The sequence below is a fragment of the Biomphalaria glabrata genome, chromosome 9 (genome assembly GCF_947242115.1).
Source record: "Biomphalaria glabrata chromosome 9, xgBioGlab47.1, whole genome shotgun sequence".
Classification (NCBI taxonomy): domain Eukaryota; kingdom Metazoa; phylum Mollusca; class Gastropoda; family Planorbidae; genus Biomphalaria; species Biomphalaria glabrata.
This window is the reverse complement of record NC_074719.1, coordinates 23,762,566-23,780,870: the sequence shown is the minus strand read 5'-3', so window position 1 is coordinate 23,780,870 and position 18,305 is coordinate 23,762,566. Positions and strand designations below refer to the sequence as shown.

The 18,305-nt window shown below is 35.2% G+C and overlaps 2 protein-coding genes across 2 annotated transcripts in view; both read right to left on the bottom strand.

Annotated features, from left to right (window-relative positions):
* LOC106067079 (uncharacterized) overlaps positions 1 to 18,305 on the bottom strand; it is a 242,612-nt gene that overhangs the window by 51,586 nt on the left and 172,721 nt on the right. The gene's annotated exons all lie outside the window — the stretch shown is intronic.
* Positions 2,154 to 17,700, bottom strand: LOC106080139 (D(3) dopamine receptor-like). Its single transcript, XM_013241458.2, has 4 exons — positions 17,277 to 17,700; positions 16,878 to 17,156; positions 8,717 to 8,843; positions 2,154 to 3,424 (listed from the first exon to the last, which is right to left on the bottom strand). Exons 2-4 carry the CDS (start codon positions 17,131 to 17,133, stop codon positions 2,494 to 2,496), a joined length of 1,314 nt encoding a protein of 437 aa, XP_013096912.2. The 5' UTR covers positions 17,134 to 17,156; positions 17,277 to 17,700; the 3' UTR covers positions 2,154 to 2,493.

Below are 18,305 nucleotides of genomic sequence, written 5' to 3'. Positions count from 1 at the left end.
TGCTTGTATTGTATAGTGTGAGGAATATGGACACAATTGTTAACAATATACGTAAATCATTATTAAAAAATGTACGGGCCTGTTATTGAAAGATACTAGTCAAGACAAAAAGGGGCGTGTTGGCTTAGTGGTCAAGCGCTGGCTTTCGAACCGAGAGGTCCCGGGTTCGAAGCTAGGTAAACACTGGAATGTTTAAGGAGGCCCCTGAGTCCACCCTGACACAAAGTGGGGAAAGTAAAGGCGGTTGGTCGTTGTGATGGCCACATGACACAACCGTGGGACTTAGAAAGAGACTTTTAAACAATCTACTCCATAGATAGCAAGATATTAACAGAATCTATTTTTTTTCTAGTATTTAGTATTTAAACTTGCCTATTCTAGTTTCTTTATTCATATTTCCTAATTTTAAAAAGTATTTCCTGTTATTCTTAGACATACGGCTCTGTTTTAAGCGTTGCTTCATCATCTAGCACAAGTTCTTATATTTATATGATACTTTCCGATTTATTTGAATTCTGAACACCTTGATTTGTAAAACAACCCAATAAATCTTTTACATTTTGAAATTTCTATGTTCATGTCTATGCAGCTATTAAAAACAATTAATCTATGTAGACTTATTATCAGGAAGACTGAGCAGACATGTCCCTTAGGCTTAGGGAGGTCCAAAAGAAGAAATCAGGCCTTACACTGCCTTAACTGGCATAGTGGAGAATATTGGGCAGCCAGGACCGAAGAAATAAAAAAGCTGGATATCCGTCACAAAGTTGCCGAGATACACGTTCCCATTGAAAAGTTGCTACCGTAGACAGGAGTAGAGACAGCAGACGTAGGAAAGAGAGCCCAAATTGACCACCGGCAGAAGACGATATTGTAGGTCATAACTCAAACAGCGTATCTACGCGAAAAGATGGTTACACACATTATACAATTTAGATCTCGAAAAAAACAACTTATTATTATCAGCTTTTTTATTACAATGTGCCGCAAACTTTTATTAAAAAGCTTTAAAAATATAAATCATAGCATTCAGGTGAATTAATGAAACTGATAGTGGTCTTTTTTTTATGTAATACTTATTTATTGCAAGGAGTCTTTCAATGAGCTTTGCACAATCAATTTCTGGTACTGATACGTTTGCCTCATTCAGTCATAACGACTACGGTTCATCTCGTAGAACGCTTTTTCATGTAAATGTGAAACCCTATTCTCGAGAAACACTCCCTTCCACATATATCGCCGATTAATGTGACTTTTACTTTGGTGGTAGAGGAGCCAGCCATTTTTCGTATAGCACCCTTTTCTTCCAGAGCCGAGGCCGGTGTTTTTTCACTGTCCAAAGCTTTCTTGGTCACGATCTCTCTCCACTTAATAACAGTCCAGCTATTGATATCACTAATGCGATTGGGCTGGAACTTCTACATGGTCTATTTGAATTAAGCGTTTTTGATTATTCTAACGTAAATGGGCAATTACAAGTTTTTGCATTCGAGAAAAGCTGCTGGATAGAACTAAATCAGACAGTCTTCAACCAAAAGTAATACAATAAATAAATATTTGTAGCGTCTGAACAGATGGTGCTTCAAACGGCTATCCATTTCTTCATCGTTGACTTTACCCCGCCCCTGCTGTATCGTTCACACCTGGAGGATGTACAAGAGTGACGGGGAAATATCAACCCTAGTTTTCAACTGAAGCTGGCACATCCCAAAGCTAATACGCTAACGGATTTGAATAGTCTACAGCACAAAGGCAGAGGGATTCGAATCTGAGAAGACAACTGCTTGCTGGAACATTAGAGCTAAGTGTTATAAACAATAGGACATTTAAATCAATCTATAAAGTAGCTACAGTGAGGATCCAATTCTTGAACTATCTGTATATAAATCTTTATAGATATCTAGATTATTTAAGGTTTTATCATTCTCCCTACATTTATTGTCCCTTCCAATTTTACATTTTGTTGCACTAAATATTTCATCTTTTCCACTAAAGAAATCCGTTTCTTATATATTGTACGTTACTTCTGTGTTCTGTTTCCTAACCTGTAATGCATGCTGGTCTATGGTGTCGTTAAAAAACACTAGACCTAACGATATCAACACTAAATTACTTTAACAGTAAATTGGATTGACACACACCGACACACAATTACAAAGATTTGTTTACCATTAAAATGTTTTTATTAGTAAATTCATAACAATTCTTATCACTCAAACATTCGTAATTTAAAAATCTTTAACAATGAGGAATAAAACATTATTGAACGCATTTATAGACAGGGAACAACATATTTGGCTTGATCAATGTGAGATTTCTTGCTATTAATTTATATCACATTGATATCTCAGAATAAAGGGAGCTAAACATGAACAAAATATAGGCGACATAAGAGAGTCGCCGCTATGTGAGTCAAAAGGCGTGGAAGAACCTTAGTGTAAGTAGGTCTATGTTAACACATTTTTATATGTATGTGTGTGTGTGAGTGTGCACTCAAAGTTTGATTTTAAACATTTGAATACAAATATCTTTAAACTTCTTAGCCATCAAACCGTAAATGATTGGATTAGCAGCACAGTTTACAAGATAGGACTCTAAAAACAACTGATACATTGCCAAGGACCATCCTTTGAATGAGGCCACTGTCTCTGGAGATACAGCAAGAAGAACATTTAAACCAAGAAAAGGAAGAAATCCCAGAAAAAACACAAGTGTCACTGTCAACATCATGAGATGTGTTCTGTTTAACTGCTTTCTGTGTTTATTAAGGGCGGGAACGTGTTTGGCATAACTTGGGCTAAATCTCTGTTCGATTATGAAGTCATCTAGGGCGATGTTATCTGAGATATCTTCTCTATCAGGTCTGTCAGTGGAAATGGAATTTTCAAAATTCGTATTAATACAATTGTTACTTATTGTTTCGGTATTTATGTCAATGAGGTCTGAAATTGTTACAGGTTTAACCACACTTTCAGATTCATTCTCAATCCCAAATGTTGAGCAAATTTGTTTATGCATTCTACCTTTCAAGTCTGTAACTTTCACATTTTTGTGTTGCTTTTCTGCATTTTTAGAAATTTTGGCTGCAGCTGATAAATCATTAATTTGATTGACATTCTTTCCATGTCTTCGAATGACACACCCGATACGTACATAGCAAAATGTGACTATGAAGCTTAATACCAAAAAAAAAAGAAATAAAAAAGCAGAGTTTAAAGTCGACCAAATGGTTCCACTGTAGCTGTCGTCCACTTTACAAGAATAACCAACAATGTTTGGATTTTGTGTCTTTCGGCTGCGTTTTCCTTGCAGAATTCCGTGGGGTATTGAGAACACTGTCGCCATGAGGACATTTAAAGAACAAATCAATTTAGTTTGCCTCAAGGTCACTTGTTTTCTAAAAGGGTGGCACATCTTCATGTACCTGGAATAAAAATAAAGTTTTATAAAAAAAAAATTAAATATACATGGACTCTATGTAATTGTACATGATGACACTAACCCTAACCTCAAAGCCTATTGAGTATTACACACAAGTATTCAAAACACATTGCTTGCAACCAATGTTGAACTTTGTATTTAATTGAGAGAACTTCGAGTTTTAAAACATTTGTGGCTTGCTCATATACATGCTAGAGATTTTATTTCCAGAGCAATGAGAACATGGAATGAAATACAACTGACGTCAGAGCTTGTGGGCCTTTGACACTCTCTGGAAACATATCTTAAGCGTTACGGCCAAACTGTAAAGCACTTGGCTTCCAAAACTTGAGGTATCGAATTCTAATTAAGGTGAACACTGGGATTTTGAAGACTGGGAGTCAAGCGCTAATGGATACCTGACATTAGTCGGGGAAAAGTAAAGTCGATTGGTCGTAGTACTGGTCAAATGGCACCTAGATAACCGTTGGTCTCTAAAAGAGACCTTTACATTATCTGCCTTATAGACCTTAAGGTCTGAAAAGGAAACTTTTATACTTTACTAATTGATTAAAACAATATCCTGTTTGCTGTATCAAACCTTCAGAGACTAACAGGTCGACACACATTTGCATTGTCATTTAACGTGAACTGACTGCACTCTACACAGCACACACTAACACACACACATTAACAACATACATTATCATTTTTTTCCTTTCTTTTAATTTGTATTAAGGGAAACTATATTTCCAATAGTAAATTACAAATAGCGTTTTATATCAAAATTAATTTTTCTTTTATTTTTTTTTGAACTGCTCGTGCGGTTTGCGCGCTGAACTGTCGTTTGGATTTATCGATGATCCCGGGTTCAAACCCTGCCCGCTCCCATCCCCCGTCGTCCTGCGGGAGGTTTGGACTAGGAAGTAAACTATTTTCAACTCTGAAGGCACATTCGAAATATGTAAAACATTTTTACAAACATTGACTTTAATATGTCAAGTTATTTTTCTAGAATAACGGGCCACTGGTTACAGAGGCGTAGTGAGGGTGGGCAAGGGGGCACGATGCCCGAGCACCTCTTTCAGGGGGGCTTATATTTCTATATGGAAATTGAAGGGTGGCGTCAATATCTTGCCCTGGGCGAAAGTTTTGCTCACTACGCTTCTGGTTGGCTTAAAACCAAATTAGGCTTATCTGTTTCTTTATACAAATTATATAATATTTTAATAATTTATATAAATAGAACTACGAGAATAGAACAACGAAAAACAACAGACTTTTAATTGACATAAAAAGAACAATAAAGGCAGAGTATATTAGGCTAAGAAAAGCGTAAAAAAAGATGAAATCCATTTTAATGTGAATATTCCTATTAAGTAAAGTAAATCGACACAAAGCAAAAAATAGTTTTTGATACGGTGTAAGAGTAATTTAGAATGGGTCTATATATTCTTTACAACAAAGTCTATTACCCAAATTCCAACGTATTGCCGGAGATTATCTTACCTTTACCTTTACCTATCCCTTAGTCTGTTGGACCGTTGGGGCATCATGCAAGATTTGTCGACCGTCTTTCTCCATTCCTCCATGTCTTTTGCGTTGTTTAAACCTCTTTCAATGGCAGGCCCGTCCATTCTTTTATGTTGTCCTCCCATCGCTCTCTCTGTCTTCCTCCTCTTCTTTTCCTGGTATTGTTCCCTGAAGGTAGGTCTTTGCGAGTCAAAAGACTTTGTAATATGGCCATAGATTTTTAACTTGCAATTTTTTTTTTAAGATAGTTAGCAGGTCATCATGGGGTCCAATCGCCGCAGTAACACTGTCTCTATTTTTTTGGTTTGTGATGCGTCTTTGAAAGTGACACCTAGGATCCTTCTGAAGCATTGCAATTCTATTGCAAGGATCCTCCTCTCTAGCTCTGCAGTCAGCGTCTATGACTCACAAGCATATAAAAATGTGGCCATGACCAGAAAGCGCATCAGTCTGATTTTGGTGCCGAGGGCTATGCTCCGAGGTATTTGAAACTACTGACACAAGTCAGCTTTCCGGAGATACTTATTTAAATAAAGAAACAGGACAGAATTTCTTTTTACGATATAAAATTATTTTGTTCCTCAACTTAGAAGTTCAGTCTTCTTCTTCTTCTTAATCTTTATGTTGGAGCGTTCAGATGACAAATATATGAGATGAACTGTACAGTGGTTTCCAAATCAAGAAGCTCTCCATATAGTTTTCTTTCTATTGGGGTGTTTTGGGGCCAGTGTCTTGTTTGAGCCTCTTGGTCAAAAATGCAGTTTTGAAAAACATGGTCAGCATTCTATGGGGACACTCCACATGGGCAGATTTCACTGGTTCCAATTTTGAGCTTATGTTGTCTCATTCTATTGTGTCCGGTTCTGATTCAAAAGACTGGACGTTGATCTTGTTGGGATAGCTTATAATAGGCGCCATCTTTCTTGTGATTCAGATGAGAGCTTGTCCATTTCTCACATACATTATTCACTATTAGTTTTTTCCTTTAAAGTGTAGTAAAAAGGGTAGTAAAAAATTCCTCAACTGAAATCACGAAAATATTAAAAATACTTTACAGGAACACAATATATTTCAATTTCACTCGCACATTCCACATGTAGACACAAGAAAACAGGTCGATCCCAGCATTTGTCTTTCCATGGATTATGGATATATATAGTGAACTCTACTATGAAACGTTTGATGTCTAATATTAAAAATTATCGTATTTGCTCGAAGCTTATTATGTGTTTTGATTAATTTGTAATTATAAACATCGTAATTGATTATAGTTATTGATTATAATTATCTTCTTTTATAAGTAATTTATTTTTTCAAAACGTAAGACCTTACGTTACAGTTTTAAATCTGTTATTGCTGATGGGTATGACCGAGACCAGTCAGCATAGTACGCTTGCTGTAGAGCTATGAGGCAGCAACGAGCTATTGCTTTCGACTTGCCGCTCGTTGCTACGTCACAGGTCTGCAGTTAGGCCTAATATAACGATTGGTATTGGAATGACATAACTGGGTTTTCTTTGCTATATATTTAAGTGCCCATTACAAAGTACTTTAAATTTGAAAAAAAAAATATGTTCTTTATAAATGCATGTTGTTTGAGTGATAAAGTGCTTGGCTTCTGAACTGAGTGGTTAGGGGTTCAAATCTCGGTATAAACTATGATTTTGAATTTTGGGAATCAGGTTAGGGTTCTAACGGGTACCTTACCTGGTCTTCGTTATGCTGAACATACGACAATCTAATGAACCGTCGGCCATAGAAATAGATGTGCTTTATTTATCTGATTTTAAAAGAAGTTTTACTTCTTTGAATTAATAATAAATTGATTTTTACATTTGTATCTGCCTATCATACATTAGAAGTAATTTACTACTAATTGTTTCTTACAAATTTTATATCACTTCACTCTGTCTGGTAAAAAGATTTTGCACGTTTTTTCTCCCATACCAAATCTCAGATCAAGCTGAAATTTTGCACAAGTATTTATTTTACATGACAAAACAATAATAAATTAAAAAAAAAAAACTAAAATTAGTTGATTAACTATTCTTTTGTTATGTATCTCGAACAAGGGAAATAAAGTTTGCTTCACTGATAAATTGGAATACGTTGAATTATTCTCCTTTATTGTTTGTAAGCGGAAAAAACGTAAAAAAACCCTCTAAAACCTATTTTGATAAGCAGTGGTTAACGTATTGGCTTGCGGAAGCTGAGGAGGCAGCTGAGGAGGCTGCTGAGGAGGCTGCTAAGGAGGCTGAGGAGTCTGCTGAGGATGTTGAAGCTGCTGAAGAGGCTGAAAAGGCTACTGAAGAGGCTGCTGAGAAGGCTGATGAGGCTGCTGAGGATGCTGCTGATGATGCTGCTGACGATTCTGAGGAGGAGGCTGCTAGGGAGGCTGCTGAAAAGGCTGCTGAGGAGGCTGCTGATAAGGAGGCTGCTGAAAAGGCTGCTGATGTGGCTGAGGAAGTTAAGGAGAAGGCTGAGGAGGCTAACGAGGAAGAGGAGGCGACTGAGGCGGCGGCTGATAAGGCTGCTGAGGAGGCTGCTGAGGAGGCTGCTGAGGAGACTGCTGAGGAGGCTGCTGAAAAGGCTGATGAGGCCATAGCTCTGGAGTTTAAATTCAAGCCTCTCACTTTTTTTAATAAAAAAAAAAAACACTACTTTCTTCCCTTATCCACCTGAGTCAGATATGTGATAGGATCATAGCGTATTGAGAAGGCTTAAAGCATGCAATAACGCTTACGCTAAATAAAAAAAATGGTAAAAATATTTCTAATCACACAGATTAATACTTGATAACCTACCCCCTCCCCAATGTAATCACATGACTGATCCAAAATAATTGATACAACTACACTTTATATAAGATTTATTTTTTTTAAAAAGTATTTTTAAAAAATATTTTGATTGTTTTCTAATTATGAATCCTAGAATCAACATAATAATTATAATAGTAATGTTCTGGCCACATGCCATCCTCATTAACCGTAGGCCACAGAAATGTTTGGCCTTTACATCATCCGCCCTATACAGGGGCAGCCTTAGGCCACTGCAACCTATGCAGCCGCAGTGGCCCCCACACTTTCATAGGCCCCGCGCTAATTCTAGGTGTAAATTATTACTTAAACTTATAACATGGTTCCACGGCCTCCTAATTGTCTATGTTCCTGAAAATTTCCTGAAAACCCATGAAAATCTCCAGAAAGAGAAAATTGACGTTTTGGTGTGTCATTTAGTAAGGAAAACAGCAATTCTTTACGCGATAAAAAAAGGCATTGTCAGCTTCCATTATTAAAAATGTAATAAAATTGCGAATTTTAACCAAAACCATTACTTTTTTAAAAACTTTAATAGTCACTGGCATATAAATATAGATTGAAATTTATCTCGATCTCTTAAAAAAAAGTTAAAAACGATATATTTTTTAAAATTTGATCGTGATTTTGTACTGAGTAAAGAATGAATAAAATGCAAAGACGAATTTATTTTGTAATACAAAATTTTAAGTTTCCCTTATTAACCTATCCAGACTGGGCCCCGTGCAATCCGTTTCGCATAGGGCCTCGCAATAGTAAGTGCCTCCCTGGCCCTATAGAACACAAGGTCTGCAAGGAAAACTTTACTTTTTAAATCTTAGCTACAATCTGGTTAAGGCGTATTGTCAAACACTTTGTCTACATGCCACACTTCTAATGACATGTACTTAGTCGCACATCATTGTGTGTTAATGTAATTAATTTTTGGTTAAACAAAATTTACTCACCTGATAATTGCTATTGAGACCAACATAAGAGCCGACGACATCACCAGTAGAGTAATTAAGGCAAAGAAAAACTGACACGCTGGTGGATCATTGAAATCCCACATATGAAGTAGGAAATATAGAATTCCTAATAGAGGATGTATCATATGTAAATATTAAGCTGAATGTAGTGGAACTGTTTAGATTCGAATCAGCTATTTATTCCATATCAAAACTTATTATGCTTTGCTCTTATTTTATTCGATTGACATCTCAAGATTTATTGATTATAAGAAATTGAAACTAATTCATGGATGGCCTCTAAGATCTAAAGCATACCTTATACAACATTCTTTCTATCCATATTTGCTAACAAAAGAAACACTCAAAAAGAAGAAAAAGTTGTAATTCCTAAAGTTTTGTATTTGTAAAAAAGTTGTAACTGTGACCTTTTTGAATATACTTTTTAATGAAACAATTAGTTATCGCAACATCATTAGTTTAATGGTACTGGTCTGAGCAGTCATACGATATATATCTAGATTATCACAGGATACTTCTCCTTGTAGCCAGCTTTTTTTCTGCTGAGCTGTCAGCTCTTTTGCAGACTAATAGTGTGCTGTTCTCTTCAGTTGTTCAGCACTGCTGTACAGGGTGTTGGTTATGTTGGGCTGTAGTGGTAGGGGGGGGGGGTGGTCTGCCGAATGTGGATTAGTGTGACATAATAGGGAAATAACTATTTTTGATTACTTGTATAGTTAGGAGTTATTCCTCTTATGTAGTTTATAAAAGGCCTTGCAAACTGTGCTTAGTTGCCACTTGCTCCTGAGTTACCAGCTTGACCACTTGACCTGTGTTGTGTATAGTATTTTTTTGCTACAAATGAAATGAGGTTTTTTCAAAAACCTAATGTGCTATTCTTACTGACTTAGACCCTCACACGCCGTGCGGCGCGTTTGCTGGCAAGCTGTTTCCACAAAAATCTGTCACTGGCAATGTCTAAAGCCTTTTCCCACCTGCTCTGAGGACCTCCATGAAAGTGTGGCTCCAAGTTGTACTAGAATGTCATCGCAACTCTTATTATACGTAATTCATTTTGTCGGAGAACATGTGCCGCAAACCTCATGCGACGCTCTGTCACAACCTTACTAAGGGATCGACTCCCACTTCGGCATAGGATTTCCTTGATTTAGACCCGATCTCTATAACTGACTCCTAAAATCCGTCTTAGCCATCTTTGTTGAGCCACATTTAGTGCTTTTCAATTTCATTTCTCTTTATTAATAACATGTGTAACTTCTCTTGACTACGATCTTGAAATTAGGTGACTATTTTGCTTTAGATGTTATATCGAAAATGGAAGTTTTATCGTTAAAATCATCTGTTGGGGGTATTTAAACTAAAATATATCTATAGTTGTTGTTTTTTATTCAACAGTTAGCTACCATCATATAATTTGGTGACTGTAGTTTGCTTTAAAAATAATATTGAAGAGAGAGGCTTTTAACCTTAAAACTCTCTGCAGGGCGATTTTAAACTCAAAACTATCTTGAGGGGTTTTAAACTTGTAAAAAAAAACATCTGAAGAAGAGGGGTTGAAACTCAAAACCCCCGATTGGCTTGGCTACGCTCAAAGAATTTTAGTGTGTAATTTGTTGTTTTTTTTTTGTATGTTGAAGAGGTTTTTTTAGCATCAAACCCCTCTGAATGGAAATTTAAACTCAAAACACCCAATAGGCTTGGCTACGCTCATAGCATTTTGATTGCGAAATTTGTTGTTGTTTTTTTATTTTGAAGATTTATTTTTTAGCTTCAAACCCCGCTGGCGGGGGTTTGAACTAAAAAACCCTTTGGCTATTCTCATAGCATTTTGAGTGCGTAATTTGCTTTTTTTTATATTGAAGAGGTATTTTTAGCTTCAAACCCAGCTGAAGAGGGGTTTAAGCTCAAAACCCCTTTGGCTACGCTAATACAATTTTGAGTGTGTAATTTGCTTTTTATATTGAAGAGGGGTTTATCGTAAATTTCGGAGATGGGTTTAAAATCAAAATCTTCCTTTCATGTGCTCTTGGAATTTGGGGATTGTCGTTTGCATTTTTTTTTGTTTAATAGAAGGGTTTTAAACTCAAAACCCCTGGTAGGGCGATTTAAAATCAAAACCCTCTTGGCTGTGCCAGGGCAAGTGATAGTTTAGTATTAAAATTTCACCTGAAATAAACAAAGTTAAAGAAAAAGATAAGTCACTAAACTCCGACACCCCTTCCCTGCCGGGGGGGGGGGATTGCATTCCGGGGGGGGGGTGAACTTCAAACCCCCCTAGCTACGCCCATGATATATATATATATATATATATATATATATATATATATATATATATATATATATACTATAAAGTAGAAAGTAAAGCGTATGTATGTATGTTACGAAAAGAAATCAAAATCGTTTAACCAATCTTAATAAAACTTGGCAGAAATGTTCCTTGGGAACTAACTGGAACCGCAGTGTATGTATTGTATCCCTAAAACAAACTTAAGACCCTCAAAAAAAAGTTGACAACTCTATGAAAGAATTATAAGTTCATCGATCTAGGTCATGTTTACCATCTATAAATCGAAAGGATCTAGATCTAATTTTTAAAACTACACTTTGCACATATAATTTTTTATTATGAAACATGAAAATACAAAATATAGTCTATTGTTTTTTATTTAATTAAATTAACCTTCAAATTTGTGTTTAAAAAGATTGTTTACATAAATTCGTTCCTTATATCTGCGAATTTTGAATTCCTGACGTACATTCTTTCATTAAACATTACCCGAAATGTTACACATCTCTAAGTTCCTAGGTCTAAAACTTTAATTCAACTCTAAGATGATAGAACTTCTCTTCACAAAGATAGTCAGGGGCGGACTGGGTATCAAAATCGGCCTGGGCATTACCATATAAACCGGCCCACAAATGGCATGTCATATATTTTCGGTGTGGGGGGGATTTTTACCCCACTTCGCAATTTAAATATATATATATATATATATATTAGTGTGTGTGTGTATGTAATTAATCTTATTACGTTCTGATCTTTCATTCTTTGAAAGTTTTTTCTACCCTAGAACACTCTCTTCCTTTAATTAGTGGAAAGACAGTACACACCGCCAAAGGGCAGCTTGTGAGTCCGGGGGAGCGCTGTGAGCTCCCCCCAGTGGGTTTCCGGGGCGAAGCCGAGGAACCAAGCATTATTTCCGTTATTTTAAGCTTTAAAAATGCATATTCTGAGGTATCTACAGTGCAATTAGCCTGCTACTCTTCTGCTAAGAAAAATTCAAAAACCAAATCTGCTATTCAATCGAGTCCAGCGACTGGTAGAACATGGTAACTATAGTTTTGCTTTAGTTTTTGTATTGGAGGGGGAAGGGAAACCACAAAACCCCTTTTGGCTACGCTCATGAAATTTGGTGACTGTAGTTTGCTTAAGTTGGCTGCACTGGGGCAGTAAGTAAAGTTTCCCTTTCAGACAATGAGGTCTGAGGCAAGTGATGGTTTGAAGACCCTCCCCTCCCGGCTACGCCCATGTGTTATATTATTGGTGTAAGCCTAACTCTCTACAAAATATATAAAGTTTGATAACGCATCGAAAACTGGATGTATACATTCGTAGGATTACATAATGTATTCTATTTATACATGTATGTAGTCTGAAAACTATAAACAATACAAAGCAGCCTAATGAGTTTGAAGCTTTTTTCGGTATTACTTATAGTTTACAGACGTTTCTTTAAAAAAATGAGATTGTTACGTCTTACGCAATTCATGTGTCAATCTAGTCATGCATGTTGATCTGTGACTTAAAATATGCTAAATCAATGGGTTTCCTGGCTGACTCAGGCAACCCATTCCATTAAAAGATAAGAGAAAGCAGAACGGTTAGAGAGGCACTTATTAATGTTAAAGCTCTTGCTTCCTTCTAGTACATTCTCAAAAACGTGATTTGTATATGAATATACCATGACCCATTATTTAAAATATAAATCTCCTTTCAATAAATATCGGATGTGACAGCGCTATATAAATTATTGTAATTATTGTTAAGAATTTTCATCATTAATGACTTCATACTAAGCATAAGTTTGCCATTAATTATAATAGTATAATAATTGATTTAGATCTAGATTTATTTTTTTATTAAATTTTTTTTGTGTAAGCCTTAAGTGTAGTATTTTTAGATCTATGTTATTACAAATAAACAAAAAGAAACTTGCGTTTTCTTTTCAAATCGCAGAAAGTAGAGCTTTATACCCATATTGAGCTGTGAATAAGTTGGGTGGTTTGCAATTTCGCGGCTGTGGGTATGTGTTAAAGTTAATTTCTATTAAATATTGTTAAAGAACTAATTGTCGCGCCTATTTTTTGCTGCGTTATGTCAAAGTTTTCTAACTTAACCTCTCTTATCCCTCTTTTTGGTTAAATTTCATTGGAACCATTAAAAGACGGGGGAAGGGAAGGAGCAAAAACAAAATGGGAGAGCCATCAAAGGCCCGTGCCGACCAGCAAAATGATTAGGCCAAACACAATCTCGAAGACATCAAAGCAATCAATGCCGCTCCTGCATACCGGAAAGTACGGTCTAACGTTTTGCAAATGATAATACGTACAGTGTATTGTGTATTTTTTTGTTGATATTCTTGTTGAATTTCAAACAAAGTTAACTGTAATAAAAATTAAAAAAATATATTTAAAGAAAACGTGTTCGGGCCTTTGTGTCTTGCTGCTGTCACTTTTTTTTTTAAGTTGTCTGCATTGAATTTTTGTTTTCTTTGGTCGCGACCAGACCGGCCCATTTGGTACCGGCCCACCGGCATTTGCCCGTTTGCCCATATAGCCAGTCCGCCCTTGAAGATAGTAAATACTTTAACACATGATATATTAATTATAGTGCATTCATTTCATATTTTAATCAAATTAACATTCAAATTTGTTTTACTTGTGCATTTCTCATACATTCGTTCACTTTAGCTGCGAATTAGTGTTGACATAGGCCTACATGTTGATTTCCATTCATAAATTGCGTACATCTAGCACAAACAGGTCACGCATGCGCAGAGCGCAGCCTCCATATAGGCAGAGAACGAACTCTCTAGCCAAGCCAATATTTAACTCTAGATAAGTCTAGATCTCAAGGTCTAATTCAAAGATGATAGATCTACTTTATACTTGAACATACATTAACATACAGAATAAAGTCCATTTATTTCATTTTTTTTACCAAATATATGTAGGCCTACAAGCAAATTTTTATTTACAAAAATGGATTTAGATCAATTAGCTGTTTTGATTGCTCCATTCATACTATTTTTACATTCACGCATTCGCTTTACTTATAACAGTATTATTTCCTTTAATTGTTTACAAAACACTCTCAGTGACTATATCAACAGTGATACGCAAATTAAGACTCGAGGGTAATATATGTGAAGTATATATATATATATATATATATATATATATATATATATATATATATATATATATATATATATATATATATATATTTATATATATATATGGATAGCTTTTAATTGTTTCGAGCGTGCCTACTTTGATCTCCAGTGGATTTGATCTATTTCGTTAGGGTATTATTTAATAATTGTGTTTTAATGGTTGGTTGGTTGTAGTTTAGTCCAGGGCTTATGCTTGAAAAGCTGGTAATTTTTTCTCTGTTATTGGGTAGATGGTGTTTTAAGGCTAGTTCGTCAATAAGTTGGTCAGAGTTCTTTGCTTTGCTTGCTTGTTTTTTTCCCATCTCTCTTTGTTAGTAATTTATTAGAAGTGTTTTTGTATTGGAGTCTTTTTAACAGGCTGCTGTGGGAGTAGTTTTCATACCTCCACTGATTAGATGCAAGGCTTGGTTTTGGATTGTGTCTAATGATGATTGAAAAGTTTTGTTGGCGTCAACATGTATGGAGAAACAGTTATCCATGACAGATCTGCCATATCCAGTGTATAACTGTCTTAAGAATTTCTTTTCAACTCTCCAGGATGTTCCTGCTAGGTGTTTTATTATGCTTAATCTTTGTGATGTCTCACAGCCAATAAATAAAGAGAAATAAAGAAAAAAATCCATTATATCTTGGTGTAAAATGAGACCAAAGACTGCTTCTAAAACACTTTATGGCACATTTAAAAGAAAAGGCCTCACATGACACAGGTCTGGATAATTAGATGATACAAGTCTGGATAATTAGATGATACAAGTCTGGATAATTAGATGATACAAGTCTGGATAATTAGATGATACAAGGCCTGGACAGTCAGGTAGTGGAGGTACACAGTGTCTCAAAGCTTTAGTTTAAAACCTAAGGTTAGAAATGTATTGCCCATCTACCCGGGGATCGAATCCTTGTGATGACTGGGATTTTTAATTTCGGGATCTTCGGGCGCTTCTGAGTCCATCGAGCTCTAATGGGTACCTGAAATTAGTTGGGTAAAAGAAAAGGTGGTAGGTCGTTGTGCTGGCCACATAACACCCTCGTTAACCGTTGGGCTGTAGAAACAGATTACCTTTAATATCTGCCCTATAGACCACAAGGTCTAAAAGGGGAACTTTTTTCTTTATAGAACGACATAAAATCTTTTCAAACTATTTAAATATAAAATTAGACAATGTCTTAGTCAGTGTAAACATTAAAATCACACAATTCTAGTATTCTAGCTTATATTATGACGTCTTACATAGTAGGCCTAAAACTATCAGCTTGAAAATAGTACATCTAGAATTGAATTCAATTATTAAAATAATTCCTATTATATTTCAAATATGCTAAGATTTTTAGGGCGCGAAATTCAAATGTCAATTTGAAAACGACGTGAAACATGGTGACCGGTCACTTCGTCCCCGGTCATTTCATCACCTGGTCATTTCATCCCCTGTCAGTTCATCCCCAGGCCATTTCATACCCTGTCAGTTCATCCCCAGGTTATTTCATCCCCTGGTCATTTCATCCCCAGGTCATTTCATTCCCGGTCACTTCATCCCCAGGTCATTTCATCCCCAGGTCATTTCATCCCCTGGTCATTTCATCCCCCGGTCATTTCATCCCCCGGTCATTTCAACCCCGGTCATTTCATCCCCAATTAATTTTTTTTCCATTGCTTAATTGTGCTGTTAGGGCTTTGACTTTAAGTCCTCATTTCATCTAATATATAAATATGATTATGTAGAATGCTTTTTGATATTTCTTGACATGTTGCTAATGGGTTTATAGTGTTTCCTCTTCCACTTTGCATTCTTGATGAGAAACCTCATAATATATTGTAAATCCGGGTGTGTACTTAGCTATAGCGCTTCTTTTGGATCTGGGGAATGTATTTTTATAATATTATCCTGCTCATGACGTAATGATTAAAGGCCAAGGTTTGGTGGAAGTAGTGACAAAAATTTGAGAGATAGAAGTGCGATTAGAATAATTATGACCATGTCGCTGATAACTTATCATCAAAGGCCAAGGTGTGGTGAAAGTACGACCATGTTTCACTTTATTTATTTTTCAATCGCTCTTTCTTGAAATTGGGCGCGTCCTTTTTAGCCTTGAAATAGTCTTTTTTTTTGTTTAAGGATGACTTACCCATATCAGGATAGCACTTTTTTTTTTTACATTACCTCTATATTTATACATATTAAATTTTATTTTTATAGCCTGTAATGGCAATTAATTTTAATTTTATTGTTATCTGTGTTACACTTTTTGTCATTTAAATAAAAAATGATTATATTAAATATTGCTCTTTTCATGATTTTTACAATTACTATTTGTTAGATAAAATGATCAGATGATGAAAATAGCAGGGGATGAAATGACCGGGGATGAAGTGACCGGGGATGAAGTAACCGGGAACCGTGGAACATACAGATGGAGAGGAATATCTGAAAGAAAATATTTTTATTATGCTTTGAATTAGCTCAGCCAACAAAACTCACAAGTATTTCAGTTAATTCCCGAAGTATACCCAAGGTTCGAACTCATTGTCCCTTAAAAAAGAAGCGAAATAATTTCCAATCTAGCCACATATCCCACACATTAACAATGGATATACGATTATATTCATATTTTAGCTGAAACTAATTATTAAAATACTATTTTAAAAAATTTAAATAAAAAGAGATTAAAAAAACAACTTATCTTACCTGGTAAAATCACTAAACAAGTAATTAGGTCAATGACAGCCATGCTTATTATAAAAATATTTAAAGGTTTCATTGTCATCTTGGTCAGATAAACAATGATTACCAAACTATTGCCTGGAATACCAACAATGGCCAAGAGTCCTAAATACACAAACGTTGGTATAAAGGCAATGGTTGACTCTTGCTGTAACACTGACAAATATTCTCTTCTTTCATCGCTTGTAATGTTTTTGTAAACATTGGTTTCATTATACATCGTGGCTGTAAAATAAAAGTATTCTGAAAAAAAAAGGTTATTATTATTTAAATTGTCATAATTAATCATTATAAAAAAATAATTTAATTAAAAATAGCACATCAAGAAGTACTGATACAAATTTATTACAGATATCTACTCACAAAATATGCAGATCTCTTGAACTAAGTCTCCTTCGTAAACTTGAATTAAAGATATAGTTTTATTCTTAATTTAAGAACAGTTTACTCACATCGCTGAGTGATCAGTTATTCAAATCTATTTGTGCTGTTTTACTTCCCTTATGTACTATCTCACAAGACAATCAATTTGTGACATCAAGTCTTTTATTTCTTAAGTGGACGGAACATTTATACACAGAAACGTTCATCTCAGTACAAAGAAAAGACAACTAGATATGGACATGCAATATAATTCGAGCTAAGTGCTACAAATAATGTGAAAACTAATTACGACTTGTAATACAAATCATTTCTTTTTTTATGGGGCGCTGTTATAATGACCTGGAAACGGAATTTATAACCTCGATTCTAAGCTGATTCTAAAAACTTGATTTATAAATTAATGGTATTTGAAGGAATAAAAGAACTCTTCGAATATTTCGATAAAAAACTAAAAAGTTGAAAAATACTCATATATAGTACTTAGGGCTATTTTCTAAGGCACAGAGTTGAGTTTGGGGGCCATAAGTCATATTGGTAATTGGTAATTTACTGGCCAAAAATATGTGCTTATCAGGGACAGCGTTTTTAAGTGGAACGTACCTATTATATTTAAAAGTGTGAATGGACGAAAAAGGGGTGGAGGGAAGAAAATTTATATAGAAATTACAGGAACAGGTCCAATTCAGCTTAGTAAATACTAGACTTAGCTCGCCAAAGGAATTTATGTGGGAGCGTGTAACTTTATATCATTGCATTGTTATAAGTGAGAAAAAAAAAGGAAAATATAAAAATAAAATCCTTATTTTGATAAAAAAGAGGCTTATCTAAAGGGGAAGAGCTTCGCCCTTAAAACTGTCAATAATGTTCAAATGTTTTCCCTTATTTGATATCAATCAAAATAATTAATTACCAATAATTAATTGAATAATTGTTTTTTGTTTTAGTTGATTCATGTTTTTTTATGTATGCTGAAAATTTTACACAATTATTTATTTAATCTGACAACAC